This window comes from Enhydra lutris, unplaced genomic scaffold, assembly GCF_002288905.1.
Source record: "Enhydra lutris kenyoni isolate GAN:26980312 unplaced genomic scaffold, ASM228890v2 scaffoldscaffold75, whole genome shotgun sequence".
Lineage (NCBI taxonomy): Eukaryota > Metazoa > Chordata > Mammalia > Carnivora > Mustelidae > Enhydra > Enhydra lutris.
Window position 1 is genome coordinate 530,834 of NW_019154159.1, and position 24,672 is coordinate 555,505.

The window sequence follows — 24,672 nt, forward strand, 5'->3', positions numbered from 1 at the left end:
TTGATTTTGCTTTCTCCATTTCAAGAGAAGTCTCTGGAAATGTTGTAAGAGATTTTCTTGCAAATATTCGACAGGTTCTTTATCCAAATGTGGAGGCTTTCCTCTTCTATAAGGAGGGAATTGATCTAATGGAAGTCTTACAATTTTGGCAAATCATGTGGTGTGCAGGTCCTGCATTTTGAAGTGATGTAGTTAAAAAAAATTTTTTTTCAGTATAGTTTTTCTTAATTTTATCATTAACAGTTCTCCGTGATGTTGCCAGATGTTTATGGCATATTTTAGTATTAAAGATCTCAAGCTTGGCAAAGCTCTAGAAGCTGCCAAAGAGACAGTTGCTCAGGAGAGAACCTTCTTTGAATATGTCTAGCCTCTTTTCATACTTAATGGGAAAGCTTATCAGCATTTTTAGTTTGTCCTCCATTGTTGGAAACATGAGGCTTTCTTTTTGTTTATGTCTATTGAAATCTGGATAGAGACAAGCCGTTGAACATCATCACAGCTTTTTCAAGAAGCTGTTATATAAGAAATGTCTACAAGTTGGTGGTTTATAATTTCTCATTATAGATCCTTTTTATCACTGCCACAGAATAATTTAGTCAACTCTTGATTCTTTGTTTTAGGGGTAATGGCAGTACAAAGAAATATAGAAATAATATTTATTTGAATTTGAGGTTATATAAAATTTCAACTCTAGGTATCTTTTCCTTTTTTTTAGATTATTTATTTATTTGTGAGAGAGCAAGAGTATATATGCACAAGCAGGGATCAGGGGCCAAGGGAGAGGGAGAAGCAGACTCTGTTGAGTAGGGAGTCCAACACAGGGCGCTATTCCAGGACTCTGATCATGGTCTGAGCTGAAGGCAGACGCTTAACTGACTAAGCCACCCAGGTGCCCCTCGATATAGGTTTATCTTATTTATTGAGTTATCCATAAGCTAATATTAAGTGACCTTAATTTTTTTTAGAGATTTTATTTATTAGAGAGAGTTCACGAGCAGGGGGGAAGGGTAGAGGAAGAAGCAGAATTCTTGTTGAGCAGGGAGCCCGATGTAGGACTTGATCCCAGGAGTGAGAGAGGAGCACAAGTGGGCGGTGGGGGGGGGCATTGAAGGGCAGAGGGAGAAGCAGACTCCAAGAGCCTGATGCGGGGCTCCATCCCAGCATACTGGGATCATAGCCTGAGCCAAAGGCAGACGCCCAACCAACTGAGCCACCCAGACACCCCCAGTTCATACTTTTTAACATGAAATCAGTAGCAAAGAAGCTGAAGCTTTTGTAATTAGATAACTCAATTAAAAATTTAAAGTGTGGGGCACCTGGGTGGCTCAGTGGGTTAAGCCTCTGCCTTCAGCTCAGGTCAGGATCTCAGGGTCCTGGAATCAAGCCCCACATCGGGCTCTCTGCTCAGCAGGGAGCCTGCTTCCCCTTCTCTCTCTGTCTGCCTCTCTGCCTACTTGTGATCTATGTCTGTCTGTCAAATAAATAAATAAAATCTTTCAAAAAATAAATAAAAATTTAAATAAAATTTAAATAAAAATTTAAAGTGAGAGGTTCAGTCAGTTAAGCATCTGCCTTCGGCTCAGGTCATGATCCCAGATTCCTGGGATTGAGCCTCACATCAGGCTCCCTGTTCAGCGGGGAGCCTGCTTCTCCCTCTCCCTCTGCCTGCCACTCCCCCTCCTTGTGCACACGCATTCTCTCTCTTTCTGTCAAGTAAATAAATAAAATCTTAAAAAAAATTTAGTGTGTCTGGACGGCCCCGTCTGTTAAGTGTCTGCCTTTGGATCAGGTCATGATCCCAGGATACTGCGATCAAGTCCTGAATTGGGCTTCCACCTCAGCTGGGAGTCTGCTTCTCTTTCTATCCTTGCCTGTACTCGTGATCTCTCTCTGTCTCTCAAATAAATAAATAAAATATTTTAAAAAATTTTGAAGTGAGTTCTTGTATGAGGGTAATGGTGATTGATGTTAATTTTTTCTGTTTTAGAAGAATCAGAGACTGAGCCAGGCTGCCCCTTTATCTATATCATCCGAAAGGATATAGATGTTTACTCTCAGATCCTGAGAAAACTCTTCAATGAATCCCATGGAATCTTTGTGGGCCTCCAGAGAATTGAAGAAGAATTGACTGGAAAATCCAGAAAAGCTCAGTAAGTTGGCTGCTGATAGGTGCTGAAGTTCACAACTAAATTTTGAAAGCCAAATGAAATGCATTGTTTTCCTTTTTTCTTTTCCTTAAGATTTTATTTATTTATTTGAGAGAGGGAGAGAGAGAGGGAGCAAGCACAGGAGTGGTGGGGGAGGGCAGAGGGAGAAGGAGAAGCAGATTCCCAGGTGAACAGGGAGCCCAACACGATGGGGCACAGGGCTCCGTTTCAGTACTCTAGAATCCTGACCTGAGCTGAAGGCAGCAGCTTAGCTTACTGTGCTACCCAGGCCCCCTTAGAACTGTTTTTCTTGCTAAAGATTGCATAACTAATCCAGTTGCTTTCTTGTGGATGTTTGTTTAGTTTTGTCATTTCCTTTCTAATTAATTAGTTAATTATTTATTTATTTTAAAGTTTTATTTATTTATTTGACAGAGAGAGAGATATCACAAGTAGAGGCAGGTGGTGGGGCGGGGTGCAGGCTCCCTGCTGAGCAGAGAGCCCGATATGGGGCTTGATCCCAGGACCCTGAAATCATGACCTTAGCCGAAGGCAGAGGCTTAATCCACTGAGCCACCCAGGTGCCTCGTTTCCTTTTTTAAAGACTTTATTTTGAACTAATTTTGGACTTACAGAAACAGTACAAAAATTAAAGATTCCTGTGCATCCTTCACTTAGTTTTGTTACGTTAATATCTACATAACCATGTTACTGTTACTTAAACCAGGAAACTTAAAACATCAATGCGTTATGATTCAAGGCCTCATTTGAATTTACCAGTTTTTCCACTAAGGTCCTTTTTTCTCTGCTGCAACTCAGGTTGTATTTAGTTTTTTTTCCTTTGTCTTTTTTTTTTTTTAAGATTTTGTTTATTTATTTGACAGAGATCACAAGTAGGCGGAGAGGCAGGCAGAGAGAGAGGAGGAAGCAGGCTCCGTGCTGAGCAGAGAGCCCGATGAGGGGCTTGATCCCAGGACCCTGGGATCATGACCCAAGCCGAAGTCAGAGGCTTTAACCCAATGATCCACCCAGGCGCCCCAAGATTTTATTTATTTGACAGAGGTCACAAGTCAGCAGAGAGGTGGGGTGGGGGTGGGGAGAAGCAGGCTCCCGGCCGAGCAGAGAGCCTGACAAGGGGCTTGATCCCAGGATCCCGAGATCATGACCTCAGATCATGACCTGAGCCGAAGGCAGAGCCTTAACCCACTGAGCCACCCAGGCCCCCCTTTTCTTAGTCTCTTTAATGACCTTGACACTTTTGAAAAATACTGACCAATTATTGTGGTGACAGTCCCTCCATTTGGGTTTCTCCGATGTTTTCTCATGAACAGAGAAAGGTTATGCATTTTTTTTTAAGGTTATTCATTTTTAGTAAGAATACCACAGAACTGGTATGATGTGTCCTTAGTATGTCATGTCATAGGGTTCATGATGTTGATGTTTTATTCTAGTTTTGTTGACCTTGATCATTTGCTTGATGTGGTTTCTACTGGGTTTCTTGACTATAAAGTTACCGTCTTTCCCTTTGTAGCAGAAACTTTTTTTTTTAATTTAATTTTATTTTTTCAGTGTTCCAAGAGTCATTGTTAGTAGCAGAGACTTTGAGATTATGCAAATCCTATTTCTCCTTAAATTTTCAACCACTAGTTTTAGTGTCCATCAGTGGATCTCATCTGCAGCAATTAATGTCAGTATGGATTCGTGGATATTTATTTCAGCCCACTGATTGTCTCATATATTACTTACTTTGTTGCTCGAGTTCCAGCTTTCGCTGTAGGAGCTCTTTCAGGTTGGTTCCTGTCTTTGAGCAAGCTCCTACCTTCTATTGAGAACTTCCTTGCTTTTTGTCACCACAGGATGCACCAGGCTCATCTTGTATGTCATTTCATTTTTTGTAGGTTGGTCCGAGTGAGTAAGAACTACCGATCAGTCATAAGGGCATGTATGGAGGAAATGCACCAGGTTGCAAGTAAGGATTCTATGTGTGTATATGTGATAATAATGGAAATGTTTATCTAGCTGTAAATACTGCAAGGTAGAATCTATTTGACTCTCCAGTTTAAAATTCTTACTTTCCTGTCTTCCATAATTCTTAGTTTTTTGGCAGTTGTCTTGAGTATATTTTTCAAGTTAGAGCATACTGAGCCGACAGGTGTGCGACTAGGGGCCAGATTAACAACCTTTGAAAATCACATTCCTGGTTCTTTAACCTTGGTGACTTCTTTGTTTCTTTCTCCTTCCTTCCTCCCTTCCTCCCTTCCTTCCTTTCTAAAAGACTTATTTTGAGAGAGCATGTGTGAGCCTTGAGGAAGGGGCAGAGGGAGAGAGAGTCTTAGACTCTGCCAATCGCAGAGTGTGACTTGGGGCCTGGTCTCAAGACCCTGAGATCATGACCTGAGCTGACTTGTTCTCTTAACCAACTGTGCCAACCAGGCATCTCTAACCTTGGTGATTTAAAGTCACCATAACCGTGAGAGCCACGTGACTCCTGGATGCTGAGTAGAGTCTTTTATAACCTGATGGTCTCTGTAGTTTGTAGTTGAAAGTGTCACTTACAGCTTGAGAGCATTGGGTGTGCAAATCATTGATCTGCAACAAAGAGATACAAAGCATTTTTAAAAAAATCTGTAGTGAAGTGGTGCCTGGTTGGCCCAGTCAGCTAGGCGTCCGACTCTTGGTTTTGGCTCAGGTCATGGTCTCAGGGTTGTGAGATCAAGCCTTACTTCGGGCTCATGCTCAGTGTGGAACCTGCTTAAGTTTCTCTCTTTCTCTTCTCCCAACTCCCTTCCCCCACCAGTACATGCTCGTAAAAAATAAAAATCTGTAGTGAAAATGGGAGGGCATTAAAGGAAACAAAGGCACAAGCCAAAGAACCTGGTATATGAAGCTGTAACTATGAGACTAAAAGTTTAATTGCTCACTTAAAATGTTTTGTGTTTTGTTAGTTGCTGCTAAAGATCCAGCCAGTGGTCGCCAGTTCAGCAGCCAGGTAAGGGGGGGGGCACTTTGTTGTCCTGCTGGGGCCATTGTGTCCTTTTGCATCCTCAGCCTGGTGTGGGGCTTGATCCCAGGACTCTGGGATCATGACCTGACCCAAAGGCAGATGGTTTTTTGTTTTTGTTTTGTTTTTTAAGATTTTGTTTATTTATTTGACAGAGAGGTCACAAGTAGAGAGGCAGGCAGAGGGGGAGGGAGAAGCAGGCTCCCCGCTGAGCAGAGAGCCCGATGTGGGGCTCGATCCCAGGACCCTGGGATCATGACCTGAGCTGAAGGCAGAGGCTTAACCCACTGAGCCACCCAGGCGCCCTGAGTTTCCGGTTCTTATGGGAAATGTCAGTCCTAATCATGCTGTGTCACCTGAGATAATGAGCTGAGCTTTTGGAATCACCAGTTATTTAATAAACTGTACTCAGCTCATGAACCCAGTATTTTTACTCAGTTGTTTAGTTGGAGCTGGAAGATGACTGAAACAATTCTCTTTATTTTGTAGGTACTTGATGGTGTTCAAACTCAGTAGTGAATAGGGACTAGTGGATTGTCTCTGGTGCAGTCTAGTGCACAGTCAGCAAAGCATTTGTTTTCCTTTGTGAGCTAGGTGGTTCGTGTTTGTGTATGAAAGGGTGGCGGGGAGAGGAGACTACGTGTTCCTAGGGGCAGGGTGCAGGTGATTTTTATTTTTGGGTCTTATATGAGTTTGCCTTTTTTTTTTTTTTTTAAAGATTTTATTTATTTATTTGACAGAGAGAGACCACAAGCAGGCAGAGAGGCAGGCAGAGGGAGAGAGAGGAGGAAGCAGGCTCCCTGCTGAGCAGAGAGCCCGATGCGGGGCTCGATCCCAGGACTCTGAGATCATGACCCAAGCCGAAGGCAGCGGCTTAACCCACTGAGCCACCCAGGCGCCCCTATGAGTTTGCCTTTTAATAGACTTTCTTAAACTTAGTCCCTTGAGTACCAACTTCACAATTTTTGCTCTATCTGTAGAATTTATTTTTCTTTTTATTAACATACAATGTTTTATTTGTTTCAGGAGTACAGGTCTGTGAATCCTCAGTCTTACACACTTCACAGCACTCACCATAGCACCTACCCTCCCCAGTGTCCATGACCCAACCACCCCATCCCTCCCACCTGCTCCTCTCCAGCAACCCTGTTTGTTTCCTGAGATTAAGAGTCTCTTATGGTTTGTCTCCCTCCCCAGTCTCATCTTGTTTCATTTTTCCCTCCTTCCCCTCCACGATCCCCTGCCCTGCCTCTCAAATTCCTCATATCAGAGATTATATGATAATTGTCTTTCTCTGACTTATTTCACTTAGCATAATACCCTCTAGTTCTATCCATGTGGTTGCAAATGGTAAGATTTCAGGGTTTTTTTTTTTTTTTTAAAGATTTTATTTATTTATTTGAGAGAGATCACAAGTAGGCAGAGAGGCAGGCGGGGGTGGGGTGGGGAAGCAGCTGAGCAGAGAGCCCAATGCGGGGCTCGATCCCAGGACTTGAGATCATGACCTGAGCCGAAAGCAGAGGCTTAACCGCACTGAGCCACCCAGGTGCCCCGATTTTGTTTTTTGTTTTTGATGGCTGCATACTATTCCATTGTATGTATATACCACATCTTCTTTGTCCATTCATCTTTAATGGACATCTAGGTTCTTTCCATAGTTTGGCTATTGTGGACATCGCTGAAATAAACATTCGGGTGCACGTGCCCCTTTGGATCACTGCATTTGTATCTTTAGGATAAATAGTAGTGCGATTGCTGGGTTGTAGGGTAGCTCTTTTCAACTTTTTGAGGAACCTCCATACTGTTTTCCACAGTGGCTGCACCAGCTTTCATTCCCACCAACAATGCAGGAGGGTTCCCCTTTCCCCACATCCTTGCCAATACCTGTTCTTTCCTGACTGGTTAATTTTAGCCATTCTGACTGGTGTGAGGTGGTATGTCACTGTGGTTTTGATTTGTATTAGAATTTTAAATATTATTTACTGAAGGGACATCTGGGTGGCTCAGTTGGTTAAGCTACTGCCTTTGGCTCAGGTCACAATCCTGAGCTCCGAGATGAAGTCCCAAATTCGGCTCCCAGCTCAGCAGGGAGTCTGCTTTTCCCTCTGGCCCTCTCATGCTCTCTCTCACTCTCTCTGTCTCTCAAATAAAGTCTTAAAAAGTATATATTATTGGGGCACCTGGGTGGCCCAGCAGGTCAAGCCTCTGCTTTCAACTCAGGTCATGATCTCAGGGTCCTGGGATCAAGCTCCGAATCAGGCTTTCTGCTTAGCAGGGAGCCTGATTCCCCCTCTTTCCGTCTGCCTCTCTGCCTACTTATGCACTCTCTCTCTCTCTCTCTCTCCCTCCCCCCCAAAAAAGTGTGTGTGTGTGTGTGTGTGTGTATAATTTATTGAATATTTTTCTACGAATCATCTCCCATTTACTTAGAGCTTCTTTCTAAATCAAAATGTTCATGAAGACTTTGGGTGTGATGAGCTAATTATATTCTTCTATAATATACATTAAACTGAAACAAGAACCATTAAAACAAAAAAAAATTGTTAATCTGCCTACCACCCCCTAAAATTCACTCACTGGCTTCCCTGTGGGAAACCCTGCTATAGAAATATTCAGTAATTGTTGAGTTAATAATGAATGACCTCATATGATTCAAGCCCTGCTTCATTCCTTTGCTCTAAGAGAAATGTCAGGAATGTTTTCAGTTAAAACTTTGTCTCCATTTCTTCTTTAGGTCTCCATTTTGTCAGCAATGGAGCTCATCTGGAACCTTTGTGAGATTCTGTTTATTGAAGTAGCTCCAGGTGAGCAAGAAATCATCCCTTCAGCAGTACCAAAGGTGTCCTCCCTCCCTTTCCTCTTTGTCTTTCCTGTGTGTCGTGATGAGCATTTTATTGCCAAGAATGCTCTTTTCCTCACCCTTCTTCAACATAACCAGCAGAAAGCTATATATAACACCCCAAAACCCTGCTGTTTTGTCTGATACTACCAAAAAAACTCAGAGATTATGCCTTCTAAAAACCTAAGATGTTGGGCAGGTGACCCCTGAAAAACACCAGGAAAGCACAGTGGACTAGTGTGTGGCAGGGGTGGTCAGGATTCATACGGTGGACTGGTCAAGCTGAAGAAAGTTTTAGGATCAGGGAAGAGGCATGGAGTGGGTCTCCCTCCCAGCCTCAGAAAGAACCAACTCTGTCCACTCCTTGATTGCAGACTTCTGGCCTCCAGAAATGTGAAACAATAAATGTCGGTTGTTTAAAATTAAAAATTAAAAGAAAGGAACAAAGTTTTAGGGCTGTGAGGCGGGATTAGATGGTGAGAAGCAAAGTCACTTGGAGACTTCTCTCCCCAGAGATTGAGGGAAGGGGCAGCCCGACCTGTGCACTGTGCACTCTGAATTATTCCGTGTTCTTGAACTAAGTTGTGGTTGGTATGGTATCCTGGCCTGAGTGGGCTCTCTGTGGAGGTGCTGCAGGGTTTTTTTGCATTCTCTTGATGACTTATGTTTGCTTTTATCCATAAATGAATGTTAATAATCTGTGCAGTCATAGCTTTTTACTCCTACTTCTGCTAAAGCCCTGAGCAATGTGAAAATGAAATTAGTTGATTCTGTTTTTATCTCCTCCCGTATATTTTGAGGGCTGTTGCTGTGGTTTTGTCATACCTAGCACCTAGTCAGTAGCAATCCCTACATGGCCATTCCTTATGTAGCCACCGAGTATTGCATAGTCATGAAGAATTAGAGGTGGAAGGTGAGATTCAGCCCTTTCAAAAATTCATGAAATGTGGAGCTGCCTGGCTCAGAGGAACTATTCGTAAGTCCATTTGCTAGTCCAGTCCTTTATTCAGGACCATATGGGTACCCACCGAAGTGGGATAAAGTACTTCCTACCTAGTCATCTTGTCTGCCTACATTTTCTGTCTGTACAATGGGAAAGTGGAATTTGCTGCAGATGAAGCTGAGGTTTTTGTGTGTAACAAGAGTTTTTTCTCCCAGCTGGCCCTCTTCTCCTTCACCTCCTTGACTGGGTCCGACTGCATGTGTGTGAAGTGGACAGTTTGTTGGCAGATGTCCTGGGCAGTGAGAATCCAAGCAAACATGAGAGCTTCTGGAAGTTGGTAAGCATCTCCTGCAGGCTGGGCCTTCCTGACTTCCATCTCATGATTTGTTTTTCCCAGTGCTTCAGGCAGGCCCGAGGATTGTCTGCGGAGCCTGCTCAGAATCGGACTGGCTCTTTGGGTCTGTGATTATGGGGATGCTCTTAGATCTTTTCTTCCCTGCTCCACAGGAGAGTTTAGAACTAAGTTGTTGTGTAAGAAAAGTAATGCTTTGTAGACTTCCCATTGAGCAGGGATGTTTAATTTCTTTGTGAGTCTAAGGAAGAGAAGATGTGATAAAACTGTTCGATAGGAGCTGTAGGGGGGTTGGAGGTTAAATGAGCAGGAAGAGTTTTGATAGAAATGTTCTAAAACTGGATTGTAGTGATGCTGCACAACTCTGTAAACTTAGAACTTAAATAGGTGAGTGTTTATAGTGTAGCTCCAAAATTGTAGCTCCAAATAGCTATTGAAAACAAAAAGATGGATGATCCTGGAGTTATTTTGGGTTATCAGTGTGGAAGTCAGTGTGTGTATTGGGGTTGTGAGTGTGTGTGTGGGTGGGTATGTATATACTCTGTGCCTACTGACCTGTGACCCAATTGGGAGGGACTGGGGAGAGATTGCTAGTTGACCTGAATAATGGAAAGTTGATTAAACTTAGAAAATCTGGAATTCCGATAAATGTTGCCTTTGATGCTATTTCTGGGCCTTTTGTTGCTGCGAGATCTGTGCAAGTGTGGGGAGAGCCTTTGTTCAGGAAGTATTAGGCTCAGATTTTGTGTCTCTGATTCATTCACTGAGTATTTATTGAGTGCTCCTGTTTGCAAGGCACTGAGGAAACAGTCATGAACAAAGTGGGCAAAGATTTCTTTCCTTAGGAAGCTTTACATTCTGGGTGGGGAGACAGGAAACAAGTACAGAAACAAGTAAAACATGTAGCATGCCTAACGGGAGCACTGTGATGTGGAGGGCAGTAAAGCCAAGGTGGGGCATGGGCAGTGCTGGAGCCGAGTAATCAGGGAAGGCCTCCCTCATGAGGTGATGGTGGGGGGAGGGGCTCTGGGCCAGAGGAGGGGGAAGAGTGTTGCAGATAGTGAGACCTGCACAAGCTCTCGCCTGGAGGCGCGTGAGATGAGGAGCAGTGTGAGCAAGGGCAGAGAGTCACGGGGTTAGATCAGAGGGTTCCTTGGACTGTGATAGGGACTTAGAGAGAGGCAGTAGAGCAGTGTGGTAAGAACATGCATGGTCTGTGGTGCCAGACTGTCTGAGTAACTGGTTGCCGGCTCTGCCTCTTGCTAGCTGTGGGGTATTAAATATGTTGCTTAATATCCTTTAGTTTCTTCTGTACAGTGCAGATAGTAAGGTTATGTTTTTTTGTTTGTTTTTAAAGATTTTTTTTTTAAAGATTTTATTTATTTATTTATTTGACAGAGAGAGAGAGAGAGCGCGAGCGAGCACAAGCAGGCAGAGAGGCAGGCAGAGGCAGAGAGAGAAGCAGGCTCCCCACTGAGCAAGGAGCCCGATGCGGGGCTCGATCCCAGGACTCTGAGATCATGACCTGAGCCGAAGGCAGCGGCTTAACCCACTGAGCCACCCAGGCGCCCCATATTTTTAAAGATTTTATTTATTTATTTGACAGACAGAGTTCACAATTAGGCAGAGAGAGAGAGAAGAGGAAGCTCTGCTTCCCGCCGAGCAGAGAGCCCAATGCGGGACTCGATCCCAGGACCCTGGGATCATGACCTGAGCTGAAGGCAGAGGCTTTAACCCACTGAGCCACCCAGGCGCCCCTAAGGTTATGTTTATGTTACGATTAGGGCTCCTAGGTGGCTCAGTCAGTTAAGCATCTGACTTCAGCTCAGGTCATGATCTCAGGGTCCTGGAATCAAGTCTTACATTGGGTTTCCCTGCTCAGTGGGGATCCTGCTTCTCCCTCTCCTTCTGCCCCTCCCTCCCGCTCATGCTCTCTTCTCAAATAGAGATTATATTTTGATTAAAAGATATATATGTGTGTAAGCTAGTTGATGGACATGGCCCCTGAGTCAGATGGGGTGGGCGTGCGCATAGGAGAGCTGAGCATTCACACTGTGATTGGATGTAGGTTTCCAAGGCTCTCTGGCTGCCCTACCAAGGATGGAGCAAGGGCAGAAGCAGAGACCGGTCTAGAGGCTCTGGTACTAAACCATGAAAAGATGGTGGTGACTTGGACAAGGGTGGAAGTTGAACACAGGAGGTGGTGAGGAATGATTACATTCTGGATGCAGTTTGCAGATACCGTTGATGGGATTGGCTAATAGATAAGATGTGCATGTGTAAGAAATGAGAGAATGTGGGAGGATCAGGTTGGTGAGTTGGAGGCAGCCAGGTGTTTACTTTTAGAGATGCTACATTTAAGATGCCCATGAGGTCTTACCTAAGTGGAGACACTATCTCAGGCAGTACTGTGTACAAGTCTGGAATCCAGAGAAGGAAGTACAGGCTAGAGAGAAATTGGGGATTTGTCAGCATATATATCTTTGGCACTTAAAAAAAAAAAAAGAAGATTTCGTTTATTTATTTGACGGAGAGAGAGATAGTGAGAGAGGGAACAGAAGCAGGGGTAGTGGGAGAGGGAGAAGCAAGGCTTCCTGCTGAGCAGGGAGTCCAGTTCAGGGCTGGATCCCAGGAATCCCAGAACGCTGGGATCATGACCTGAGCCGAAGGTGGATGCTTAAAAACTGAGCTACTCGGGCACCCCTATCTTTGGCTTTTTTTTTTTTTTTTTTTTTAAAGATTTTATTTATTTGACAGAGAGATCACAGTAGACAGAGGCAGGCAGAGAGAGAGAGGGGGACGCAGGCTCCCTGCTGAGCAGAGGGCCCGATGCGGGACTCGATCCCAGGATCCTGAGATCATGACCTGAGCCGAAGGCAGTGGCCTAACCCACTGAGCCACCCAGGCGTCCCTATCTTTGGCTTTTTTGAGCATGACTTAGTATGGGAAAATGTTACTTTGTATGTTTTACATATTTGTTAGTGTGTATGTACTGTTGGTTGTCATTATGCATGACAGTTAAAGTCTATAAAGTTGCCCGAACGTTGTCTTGCTGATTATTGTAATACAGGATTCTTCCAGCCTCTGATCCCATTTTTTTATTTTTTTTTTTATTTTTTTTTTTTTTGAGAAAGGGGTTTTTTTTTTTTTTTTTTTTTTTTTTAGATTTTATTTATTTATTTGACAGACAGAGATCACAAACAGGCAGAGAGGCAGGCAGAGAGACAGGAGGAAGCAGGCTCCCTGCTGAGCAGAGAGCCCGATGCGGGACTCGATCCCAGGACTCCGAGATCATGACCTGAGCCGAAGGCAGCGGCCCAACCCACTGAGCCACCCAGGCGCCCCTCTGATCCCATTTTTGTGAGCTGATCAATGTATAACCTTGTTTTATGTATGGTTTTGCTTAAAGACACCTCATTTATTGTTTTTTTTTTTTTTAATTTTTAAAAGATTTTATTTATTTATTTGACAGAGATCACAAGGAGGCAGAGAGACAGGCAGAGAGAGAGAGGAGGAAGCAGGGTCCCTGCTGAGCAGAGAGCCCGATGCGGGGCTCGATCCCAGGACCTGGGATCATGACCTGAGTCAAAGGCAGTTGAAACCCACTGAGCCACCCAGGAGCCCCAGGACACCTCATTTAATATATACTGTTGACTCATCATGGCGAATAACACGGTAGCGTGTGCCTGAACGAGGCTAATCTAACACATTTTCTCCCTGTGGGCCGCCATCCCTCCTTAGCACTTAGCACTTAAGCACTTCAGCACCCTGCTCAGCAAAAAGCACAATACAAAAAAAGTGGCCCTAGGTAGAACCTGAAAAAGACCGTTGTTTGGTGTGAGAGTTGATACAAGAAGGTAGAGTTCTGCCTTGTTCATCCTCAGCTGGGAATGTGCACATCAGTTAGTTCGTTTTTGCCACTCTGCACACGTCCACAAGTAATGGTGACACTGCCTCACATACTGACTTTGGGGTTACAAATAGATGTTAACAAGTGGGGAAATTCACAGATGCAGAATCTGAGTAACGAGGACTGACTTGATGTTGAGCGTATGTGTGCGTCTGTGTTTATTTGAACTGAACCTTTTATGAACTCATCTTTACTTGATGTACTATGCCGTTTTCTATTTTTTTAAAAAATATTTTATTTATTTATTTGACAGACAGGGAACACGGGCAGGAAGAGTGGGTTCCCATGGAGTAGGGAGCTCAGCCATTTTCTGTTCTCTGTTTCATTCATTCACCATTTATTAAGTAAATTCTGCATCCAATGTGGGGCTTGAACTCATGACTGTGAGATCAAGAGTTGTGTGCTCTACTGAATGATCTAGCCAGGTGTCCCCATTTCATTTATTTTTTAAAAAGTTGGTTGCAATCTGTAATGTGTTAAAACATGCAGTTTGAAAAGCATGGTCCAGTTTAAAACCCTTAGACTAGATAAGCTAGATGACTGCTGGAGGGAAGGAGCCAGCGCACTTCCGTAAGGCTAGGAAGCCCAAGTGCAGACTGAGGAGACTGGCTCCTGGGCGTGTGCGAATGTTATGCTCTTGTGTGTCCTCCAGGTGACCATCTTGGTGCTACAGGGCCGGCTGGACGAGGCTCGGCAGATGCTCTCCAAAGAAGCTGACGCTAGTCCCTCCTCTGCAGGCATGTGCCGGATCCTAGGGGACCTGATGAGGACGATGCCCGTTCTCAGTGTATGTGGGAGCAGCCCTGTTCTGCTGGGTCACAAGAGAGGGGTTCGTTTATTAAGCACAAAGCGTTTCTGTGGCGACGGCATCTCACCGTGTCTCTCCCCTTAGCCTGGTAACACCCAGACGCTGACAGAGCTGGACCTGAAGTGGCAGCACTGGCACGAGGAATGCGAGCGCCACCTCCAGGACAGCACGTTTGCTGCCAGTCCCCACCTGGAGTCTCTCTGCAAGGTCTGTGGGAGGGAAGTCCAGGTTGGGGTCCAAGTTGGGGCTGTGCCATCCAACACAGCAATGCCAGGAACGTGATCCTCTCCGGACAAGGCTGTCCATCAGCTCTGCCAGGAAGAAGAGGGCTCTCAGACCTGATACTCTGGTTGAGATTCGCAGAGGTTTTTTGTTTTTGTTTGTTTGTTAAGATTTTATTTATTTATTTGAGAGAGAGAGAGAGCCTGTGCTCGAGAAAGCACCAGCAGGTGGGGAGGGAGGGAGGGGGGTGGAGGGAGGGATAGAAGCAGGCTCCCCGCTGAGCAGAGATCCTGACGCAGGGCTCCATCCTAGGACCCCAGGATCATGACCTGAACTGAAGGCAGGTGCTTCACCGACTGAGCCACCCAGGAGCCCCGAGACCAGGAGAGTTAACAGAGAAGTTGGTCTGGAACTGAAGGAAAATCTCTCTTTCCTTAGATCATGCTGGGAGATGAAGCCGCTCTGTTGGAGCAGAAGGAGCTGCTGAATAACTGGTATCACTTCCTAGTGACGCGGCTCCTGTACTCTCATCCCACAGTGAAACCCATTGACCTGCACCTCTATGCCCAGGTGAGCCTGAACTCCGAGGATGGCTGTGGGGAGTACGAATCCTGTGGGCTAGGTTATTGTCAGTATGTGGCCTTTTTGAGTTGAACCTCCCTGGAGAACAGGAGGGTCTTTCCTTTGCCCCTCTCTCCTCCTTTTAAGTTTATTTTTTTAGTAATCTCTGCCCCCAGCATGGGGCTCTGACTCATGACTCTAGAGATCCAGAGTCGCACGTTCTCGCAGCTGTGCCCACCAGGTGCCCTTCCTTTGGCCCTTTTTGAAGGACCCCGTCGCCCTTCTCCAGGGTTCCCTACACAGCAGCCCTCCTGTCCCCTTGAGTCTCTGCTTCCATCTGGGAATTGAGTGGGTCCCCAACTTTCCACAGTCCAGCCTTGACCTGTTTTTGGGAGGGGAGAGCAGCCCGGAACCCCTGGACAGCATCTTGTTGGCGGCCTTTGAGTTTGACGTGCACCAGGTGATCAAGGAGTGCAGGTAGGCCCTGCTGCGCCGTCCCTGCGTGCGGCTCAGTGAAGCCAGGCGAAGTCCGAGCGTTGTGCAGCCGGCACCGCCGTCTTCTCTTAGAATGTCTTGTTGCTTCTCACGGGTGTCTTAACTTGCTTCCCACACACATTCTCCCCTCCTGAGCCACATGGAGGTAGATAATGGCTTCTTTCTGGACAACCTTGGGGACCTTCCTGAGGTACTATGTTTACTGTATTCATAATGATTTTTAGGGATGTTGACTTGAACAACATCGCAGTAAATGACTTTGATATTTAAAATCCAGAAAAAGTCAGCAAGCCTATTTCTTGGAACCTGATGGATATGCAAACTGCCTTAAGGGAGAGCACTTCTCCGTAGCCTCACTGTCTAGTGAGCCATGAGCTGCCTCACCAGCAGGCCCCCGGCTGAGTCTTTGTAGAGCAAGGATGCTACACTACCCCCTCCTCAAAAGGGTGTCTTGTCAGTGCATTGAATCTTCAGCAAGGTGAGAAAGGGAGTGTCAGACATAACGAATCAAAGGTACAGCTTGTTGGGAATTTTCATATATAGTAAGTCAGACGTCATTTTGTGTCCCTTCTTGTGCAGCCTGGACACGTGGGTCTTGCATTGAAGACCCCCAGCAGACTACTCTTGGGAACTACAGCAGACGACCCTGCTCAGTATCAAATTCACTGACCTCTACTAGATCTTTTTCAGTAGATCTGGGCAATGGGAAGGGATTCCCCTCCTGCTATGCTCCTCCTGTTTGAGCTAGAAGACAGCTGGAGCTTGAAGAAAATGGTGGAGGAAGAAAACTAGGTTTTGTGTCCATATTCTTTTCACAGATGTATAGCTGGAGCTGGAAGATGACTTTCAGAATCCAGCTGTGGGGGGGCTATCCACACGGAGTGGTTAGTGAGAGTAACTTACAGAGGTGCACACACACGTCATTATTTGGCTCTGCCTATAATTTGAAGTAATGGGCATTCCTAAATATATTGGCTGTTATAGGAGTGGGTTATTTCCACCAGGGTTTCCTTCATAATCCACATCTCAATTTTTGGGAACAAATCAGATTTGAGCACAACCAGGAGGAAGGACAATGAAAAGGGAAAGCACCCTGTTCTCTGCAGTGACAATAGAAAAAAAGAGAGGGGTGCCAGTGGAGTGGCTTTCATGAATGCCACAGAAAATGGCCCCACCCTCCTGCCAGTCACACATAAAGAAGGATCAGGCTCCCAGTCCGTTAGTCTGAACATCTATCTGTCCTGGCAAATAGGAAAGGGTCTAAAGTATTTCTGTTTCTTATAAATTTTGGAGCTAGGGTTTTTCTTTTCTTTTTCTTTCTTTTTTAAAATTTATTTATTTGATAGAGATCACAAGCAGGCAGAGAGGCAGGCAGAGAGAGAGAGGAGGAAGCAGGCTCCCTGCTGAGCAGAGAGCCTGACGCGGGGCTCGATCCCCGGACCCTGGGATCATGACCCGAGCCAGAGACAGAGGCCTCAACCCACTGAGCCACCCAGGCGCCCTTGTTTTGTTTTTTTAAAAGATTTTATTTATTTGACAGAGCACAGGTAGAGGGTGAGCTAGGAGCCTGATGTGGGACTCGATCCCAGGACCCTGGGATCATGACCCGAGCCAAAGACAGAGGTCTCAACCCACTGAGCCACCCAGGCACCCTTGTTTTGTTTTTTTATTATTATTATTTTTTAAAGATTTTATTTATTTGACAGAGAGAGATTACAAGTAGGCAGAGAGGCAGGCAGAAAGAGAGGAAGGGAAGCAGTCTCCCCGCTGAGCAGAGAGCCCGACGTGGGACTCGATTCCAGGACCCGGAGATCATGACCTGAGCCAAAGGCAGCGGCTTAACCCACTGAGCCACCCAGGCGCCCCTGTTTTGTTTTTTTAAAGTTTTATTTATTTGACAGAGCACAGGTAGAGGGTGAGCTAGGAGCCCGATGTGGGACTCGATCCCAGGACCCTGGGATCATGACCTGAGCTGAAGGTAGACACTTAACCAACTGAGCCACTTAAGTGCCCCCAAAAGAATCTTTTTAAAGCTATGTTATATCCATTTTCTCATTTTTTTTTCCTTAGAACAGTCCAGGTAGACAAACGATAAAATTACTTTTTTTTTTTTTGGGTTAAAGCCTCTGCCTTCAGCTCAGGTCATGGTCCCAGGGTCTTGGGATCAAGCCCCACATCAGGCTCTCTGCTCTGCGGGGAGCCTGCTTCCTCCTCTCTCTCTCTCTGCCTGCCTCTCTGCCTACTTGTGATCTCTGTCAAATAAATAAATAAAGTCTTAAAAAAAAAAAAACCTAGTACACTCCTTTAAAAAAATAATAAAAAATTTTAAAAAATTATTTTTTCTAGATGAAGGGGACAGAGAGATAGGGACTGACTGAAACTGTGGTCTCGAGTACCATTTGTGGTACTTTTTTTGTTAAAACACTATCTAGTTAAGACCCTGCGATGGGTCCTAACATGGGGCTCCCTGCTCAGCGGGAAGCCTGCTTCTCCCTCTTCCTCTGTCCCTGCTTGTATTCTCTCTCTCTCTGTCAAATAAATAAAGAAAATCTTAAAAAAAAAAAAAAAAAAAAAAAACTTGAGCATGATAGGACTTTGTGTAGCTCATAATGAATTTATAGATCTCTTAGTATTTGAGGATGATTGTAGAAATACGGGTGTTTTTGAAAATTGGCAAAGATAATTTTTTTTTTTTAATTTTTTAAAGATTATCGAGAGTGAGCAAGAGCGAGAACACAAGCAGGGAGAGTGGCAGATTCCCCACTGAGCAGGGAGCCCATCATGGGGCTCGATCTCCTCATCCTGAGATCACAACTTGAGCTAAAACCAAGAGTCAGACACCTGACTGAGCCACCCAGGCACCCCAGTTTTCTTTTACGTAATCTCTGTGCCTAATGTGGGGCTTGAACTCATGACCCTGAGATCGAGAATCACATGCTCTGCCAACTGAGCTAGCCAGGCACCCCAGCATACATAAATTTTTTGAATGTCACAGATACGGTTATTAATAAAGTTTGAAAAAGCTATTCTTCAAAGTGAATGTTAGGAAGACCAACAGGGACATTCTGTAATGGTAGAATCCTGAAACAGATGGAGTATCTAAGGATCTGTAGCCCTAAGAACAAGGCAGAAGTTTTACACATTTGTCCAGTAATTCAGTATAAACCAATCCCTGTTCTTTTTTATTATGAAAGCAGAATATTTTTTTACCTTAGTGCACAAGTACACCTCAAGACTGTTTGCCTCGATAGTCTGCTTCCACTTTACTTGTGCTTGATTTTGTTACAGAAAACAGTCATTAAAAGTTCCCTTACCTGGGGTGCCTGGGTGGCTCAGTGGGTTAAAGCCTCTGCCTTCAGCTCACGTCATGGTCTCAGGGTCCTGGGATCGAGCCCCACATCGGGTTTTCTGCTCAGCAGGGAGCCTGCTTCCCCCTCTATTTCTGCCTACCTCTCTGCCTTCTTGTGATCTCTGTCAAATAAACATATAAAATCTTAAAAAATTTCCCTTACCCAAGATTTTAAAAAATAGTCAAATATTATGGCACTTGGGTGGTACAGTAGGTTAGGTGTCCTACTCTTGGTTTCAGCTCTCAGGGTCTTGAGATCAGGCTCCTCAGAGGGTTCTGTGCTCAGCAGGGAGCCTGCTTGAGAGTCTCTCCCTGCCCCCCCATCTTCTCACGCTTTCGCTCTCTCTAAAGTAAATAAATCTTTAAAAAAAATAGTCAAGGATTGGGATGCTGGGGAGCCCCATTGGTTAAGTGTCTGCCTCCATCTCAGGTCATGATCTCAGGGTCCTGGGATTGGCTCCTGCATCAGGCTCCTTGCTCAGTGGGGAGCCTGCTTCTCCCTTTGCCTCTTCTTGCCACTCCCCCTGTTTGTGCTCTTTCTGACAAACAAAATCTTAAAAAAAAAAAAAAAAAAAAAGTGTTCTATGTATATAGTCCTATTCATAAAGTAAGTATACTAATTAAAAGGTATATAAGAAACATTAACAGCGATGCCAGATGCAAGTAAAGATATTCTTCTGAATTCCATGTTTTGTTTTGTTTAAAGATTTTTATTTATTTATTTGTTGAGCGAGCAGAAGTACAGAGAGCTGCCCACAGAGCAGGTAGCAGGAGAAGCAGGCTCCCCGCTGAGCAAGGAGACCGATGTAGGACTTGATCCCAGGACCCTGGGACCACAACCCGAGCCAAAGACAGATGCTTAACCAACTGAGCCACCCAGGTGTCTCTCTTTTCTTTTTTTAAGATCTCATTTATTTTTGAGAGAATGAGAGATAGCGAGAGAGAGCACAAGCAGGGAGGAGAGGGAGAAACAGGCTCCCTGCCAGTGCGGGGCTCGATCCCAGGACCCCGGGATCATGACCTGAGCCAGGGGCAGGTGCTTAACTGTGTGAGCCACCCAGGCGGCCCTGAATTGCATGTATCATCAAGCACCGGACAAGCATCAAGCACTAGACAAATGTTTAAAAACACTCTTAGTGTTTTTCTTTTTTTAATTGCTGTATCGTTGACATGTTAGGTTTAGGGTTACAACATTTGACAGTTCTGTGGATTACAAAATGCTCACCGCCAGAAGTGCCGTGACCACATAAAGTTATATTATTCTTTGTGGTCCTTAGGCTATACTTCTCATCTGCATGACTTGCTCATTTTGTAACTGGAAGTTTGTTCGTCTTCACCTCATTCTCCCATCCCCCCACCTCCCTCCCTGTGGCAACCACCAGTTTGTTCTCTGTGTTTAGGTCTGTTCCTTTTTATTCTTCTCTTACACATTATTCTGTATTCATATTCTCTGCATCTGATTGGATCCCTGGATTTTATTTTCACCGTGACAGTCTCCAGACATCTAGGTTGGTGGCGGCCGCTTAGGGTTGACCATCCTAGGTGTCCACTGTCAGTCCCCAAATAGCACCAAGAAGTTTCTCACTATGTGCTCCCAGACAGATTTCCACTTGTCACTGCCCCTCCCATCTTTTTATGGAAAGGATCTGTGGGGTCCCTGCTCACCTGTGCCACACTCTGTCACTCTGACTCTCCTCCTTGCCCTGGCATTTGAACCCGCAGCATCGCACTAAGCAACTGGTGGTTTGTGGCCCATCTGACAGACCTGCTGGATCACTGCAAACTCCTCCAGTCGCACAACCTCTAGTAAGTGCGTGGCAGCCGTGCCAGCCCTCGGGGATGGGGCTGCGGGAGGGCCCTGAATGGAGCAGGCCAGGGGTTTTGGTCTCCTGTTATGTTTTATTCCAGCTTTGGATCTAACATGAGAGAGTTCCTCCTGCTGGAATATGCTTCGGGACTGTTTGCTCATCACAGGTAGGAAGGCCCAAGGGTGTGAGGCGGCAGCACGGTGTTTCTCAGCATGCACGTACCCCTGGATCTTGGACCGAGTTCTTGCCCATCTTACTCCCTGAAGGTTACAGGGGTTCAGGGGAGGAGCCATCTTGGAACCAGCCCCAGGCTGTGGGGCAGCACAGGGGCTCACCAGGCTCTCATGTCTGTCCTTGGACCGTTGCAGCCTGTGGCAGCTGGGAGTGGATTACTTTGACTACTGCCCTGAGCTCGGCCGCGTTTCCTTGGAGCTGCACATTGAACGCATCCCCCTGAGCACTGAGCAGAAAGCCCTTAAGGTGCTGCGGATATGTGAGCAGCGGCAGATGACCGAGCAAGGTGAGCCCGCCCTGCCCCTAGCGGGCTTTCTGCTCATGCTGCGCCAGCCAGACTGGAGAGAGGCCGGGCGTTGGGGTCAATAAATAAGCCAGAACAGGAAAATTATTGAGGAAGGACAAACAACTAGGGATCCATCAGGACTTGTAAGCAGTGGAACACATTGCCTTTTAAAAAGATCCTGACCCACTTCCTCTCTCCTGCTTACTCTGAGAAGGTCAGGACTGGGTCAGCTTGTAATTCACTTCTCCCAGGTGGGTTGCTGTGCTAGCCAAGGCTGGCTCGGTGGGAAAGCAGGACCAGAGGCAGCTCAGGAAGAGCACAGAAAGAAAGCAGTGATATTTGCTTGAGTTGAGTCGAGTGGTTAAAAACCTAAGTTGTTCTTTCCAGAGGCATTTGCTTGCTTATGACCATCTCTGAAAGCATACAGCCATTCAAGACCCAAAGAATGTTTTTGGCACCTGGACAGATAATGAAGGAGCTGATCTGTGGGGAGCCATAAAAATCTTTTTGCCGTCCCTGAAGTCAAGCCCACTCATAAAGCCAGTCCTGCCAGGGTGGGTCATGGTGTTAATAAAGCCAGGAGACCGTTTATAAATCCGAGTCCCCAGTGTTGCCAACCAAGTTGTATTTGGAGCCTGTGGAGAGGCTGCAGAGAACTTAGAGGAGGTGGGAAGCCTGATCCTACCTGGCAGAGTTCAGGAATGGCCTGATTGGCGGGGTGAAAAGTTTATCTTTTCTCTTTTCCCTGCAAAGTTCGCAGCATTTGTAAGATCTTAGCCATGAGTGCCGTCCGCAACAACCGTCTGGGCTCTGCCCTGTCTTGGAGCATCCGAGCCAGAGACGCTGCCTTTGCCACGCTGGTGTCAGACAGGTGGGTTCAACCGCTCCTGGCTTTCTAGGGACTGTCCAGGAAGTTGGGAGGCTGAGGAAGGGGCCCTGGGACAGCTGCTCAGACCTCTGGGCCTGGCCTTGCAGGTTCCTCAAGGATTACTGTGAGCGAGGCTCCTTTTCTGACCTGGATCTCATTGACAACCTAGGGCCAGCCATGATGCTCAGTGATCGACTGACCTTCTTGGGTGAGTCTCTGGTCTCTGTGCCTGGGACCTTTGGCATAGTGGTGCGTTGTGCAGAGGGGAGGGACTGATTTAGGCATCTCCAGTGTTCGTTCCTGTTGAGCCCAAACTCATAGAACCATGTATGCCGGACTCTGCAAAGCATATTTTCTAACATTTCCCAGTAATGTCAAACTTAAAAATCTGAAAGTAGTATAAGGACTAAGGAACTCCAATGTACACTTTCTCCAAATGCACCATTTTTATTTTTTATTTTTTTATTTTATTTTATTTTATTTTTTGGATTTTATGTATTAGAGACAGCATGAGCGAGAGAAGAGTGAGCAGTAATGGGGGGCAGGAAGGGCAGCGGGAGAGGGAGAAGCAGGTTTCCCGCTGAGCTGGGAGCCCTATGCGGAGCTCCATGCGGGACTAAAGCCCAGGACCCTGGGAACACTAGCTGAGCCGAAGGCAGACGCTTAACCGACTGAGCCACCCAGGTGCCCCATTCACTCAGGTTCTTGGGGGACAATCTGAAAGTAAGTTGGAGACTTTGCTCCCCTAAGAACAAGAACATCCTCTTTAGAGAACCAGCTGTCTGCACTGCTTTGATCAGATCTGCGGTCCCAGTGGTGTCTTTTTTTGTTGTTGTTGTTGTTGTTAAAGATTTTATTTATTTATTTGACGGAGAGACAGATCACAAGCAGCCAGAGAGGCAGGCAGAGAGAAAGGGGGAAGTGGAAGCTGATGTGGGGCTCAATCCCAGGACCCTGAGATCATGACCTGAGCCAAAGGCAGAGGCTTAACCCACTGATCCCCGCCCCCAGGCGCCCCCCAGCGCTGTCTTTTATTCGTTCACAAGTTCAGTTTTCCTCTCTAGTGTTTCCGCCTCTCTTGGTCCTTCTTTACCTTGACGTTTTTGAAGAGTCTGTTCTGCTTTCTTGTAGAATGGCCTCAGTTTGGATTTATCTCGTGTTTCCTCATGATCAGATTGAGACTTGCGGGTTCTTCACTCTGTTGTAGTCTCTTGTTTGGTTTGATGGTTACATTCTCCCAGGTTTGGCTCTTCAAAATGTGTTTTTTTCAGTCCCATTGGTCTCACTGGTCCATGAGTTTGGAGACAGTTCTGGAAGGATCTCCCTGCTCTGGAGTCTGGGATCTTTTTGTCTTGTTTGGACCAGAGGTGAACTAGTGCTCTGTTTTCTCACTAGGAAAGTACCGCGAGTTCCACCGATTTTATGGGGAGAAGCGTCTTACTGATGCGGCTTCTCTTCTCCTGTCGCTGATGACTTCCCAGATCGCCCCACGGTCTTTCTGGGTAATACTGCTCATAGATGCCTTGCCCCTTTTGGAAGAGAAAGAGGTACAGTTTGAATGATTTTCTTCTCTGTCTTCCAGTCCCTGACTGTGCTTCCTTCCTTAGCTGTTGTAGATGCACATCTGTACGTCCTCTCCCAAGTGGGGCCCTGCACGTGTGTGCGGATTCCCCCATAATGCCCACTCTGGAAACCCAGTATCTACACAAGAAAAGCTACTTAATTGGAAAGGAGGCAGCTGTCTACTGACAGTATTCAGCTTAGGGCCCTGACAAGAAGGGCTGGGAGTGAGCATAGGGGCTGTCTGTCCTCCCAAGGCTGCATATCCGCTCCCAGAGGGCACGCACAGAAGGCCATCTCCGAACCTGGACACATGCCCAAACCAGTGGAAACCAGCCAAGGGGAGCAGCTAAGCAAAGCAGCCTCTCTCCTCTCTCCTAGGTGGTTTTTTCAGCAGAGCAAACATACGAGTTGATGAGATGTCTAGAGGACTTCGCCTCAAGAAGGCCAGTGTGGAGAGAGCCTGGTGTTCAGCGAATCCAGGTTATTTTAGCTTTCAGATTGTTGATTCCATAATGGCAATGAGAAAAGGCTTCTTCTATTTTGGACTCCCCTGCTTCCCTCCAGAAACACTGGCCCCTTACAAACTTGTGCTTCTTGAGTTACTGCTTAACCTGTAACTAACACACCCAACTTCTTTTAGGAGGAAGCGGGGTTTCTAGGTGTTCTCATCTCTACTTTTCTGGCACTCAGTCACAGTGGGCCTTTGCCTGCAGTTCTTCTGTCAACAACTTGCTGGAAGCTCCTACTAAATGTTAAATGCCCTTGGTCTGCCTTTGGGTCAGATAGAGCCTTGCAGAGCTTTAAAGAAGGAACACTTCCTGCCGTGCCTCACGCTGGCTACCTTTGCTTTTAGGAGGACGTCGAGAACACCAAGTTGGAAATGCTGAGACTTGCTCTTGCACGCAATCTCGGCCGTGCCATTATAAAGGAAGGCTCTTTGGAAGGCTCCTGAGACCACCTGAGAGCAGCTTCAACATGGCATCTTTGTATGGCAATGTATATACATTTTTGAAAGAATAAATTTCCGCCCCCAAATAGAAGGGAAGTTCTTAAGAGTCCAGCTGGGGAGTTTTCCCTGCCTTTACTGTGAACCTGAGGTGATAGAAACTGAGAAAGTGCTGCTTCTTGAATGGAACTGATTTCTCTGTCTCCCAAGAGAAAAAGCCACTCCTAGCAGTTAGGGTGGTGAGTCCAGTGCCCTCCTTCCTACTAGCAGCTCAAGCAAGGTGGGGAGTGGTTTATTTATGCTTCAGAAATCCAGCCTTTAGAATCAACTGTAACATTTA

General features: G+C 45.9%; 1 protein-coding gene across 1 annotated transcript; it reads left to right on the plus strand.

Annotated features, from left to right (window-relative positions):
* Positions 1 to 1,965: 1,965 nt before the first annotated feature.
* Positions 1,966 to 24,426, plus strand: LOC111160269 (nucleoporin 85). Its single transcript, XM_022523208.1, has 17 exons — positions 1,966 to 2,150; positions 4,046 to 4,116; positions 5,093 to 5,136; positions 7,883 to 7,952; positions 9,146 to 9,267; positions 13,845 to 13,979; positions 14,085 to 14,207; positions 14,661 to 14,792; positions 15,154 to 15,260; positions 20,350 to 20,433; positions 20,536 to 20,601; positions 20,804 to 20,955; positions 21,709 to 21,826; positions 21,931 to 22,031; positions 23,219 to 23,370; positions 23,765 to 23,866; positions 24,240 to 24,426. Exons 1-17 carry the CDS (start codon positions 1,966 to 1,968, stop codon positions 24,336 to 24,338), a joined length of 1,863 nt encoding a protein of 620 aa, XP_022378916.1. The 3' UTR covers positions 24,339 to 24,426.
* Positions 24,427 to 24,672: the final 246 nt, after the last annotated feature.

Bases quoted from the DNA above. Each gene is read 5' to 3' on its own strand.
- LOC111160269 (XM_022523208.1), top strand. From the start codon at position 1,966: ATGTTAATTTTTTCTGTTTTAGAAGAATCAGAGACTGAGCCAGGCTGC. The intron at 2,151-4,045 runs GTAAGTTGGCTG...CATTTTTTGTAG, and splicing joins GGAAAATCCAGAAAAGCTCA to GTTGGTCCGAGTGAGTAAGA. The intron at 20,956-21,708 runs GTGAGCCCGCCC...TTCCCTGCAAAG, and splicing joins GCGGCAGATGACCGAGCAAG to TTCGCAGCATTTGTAAGATC.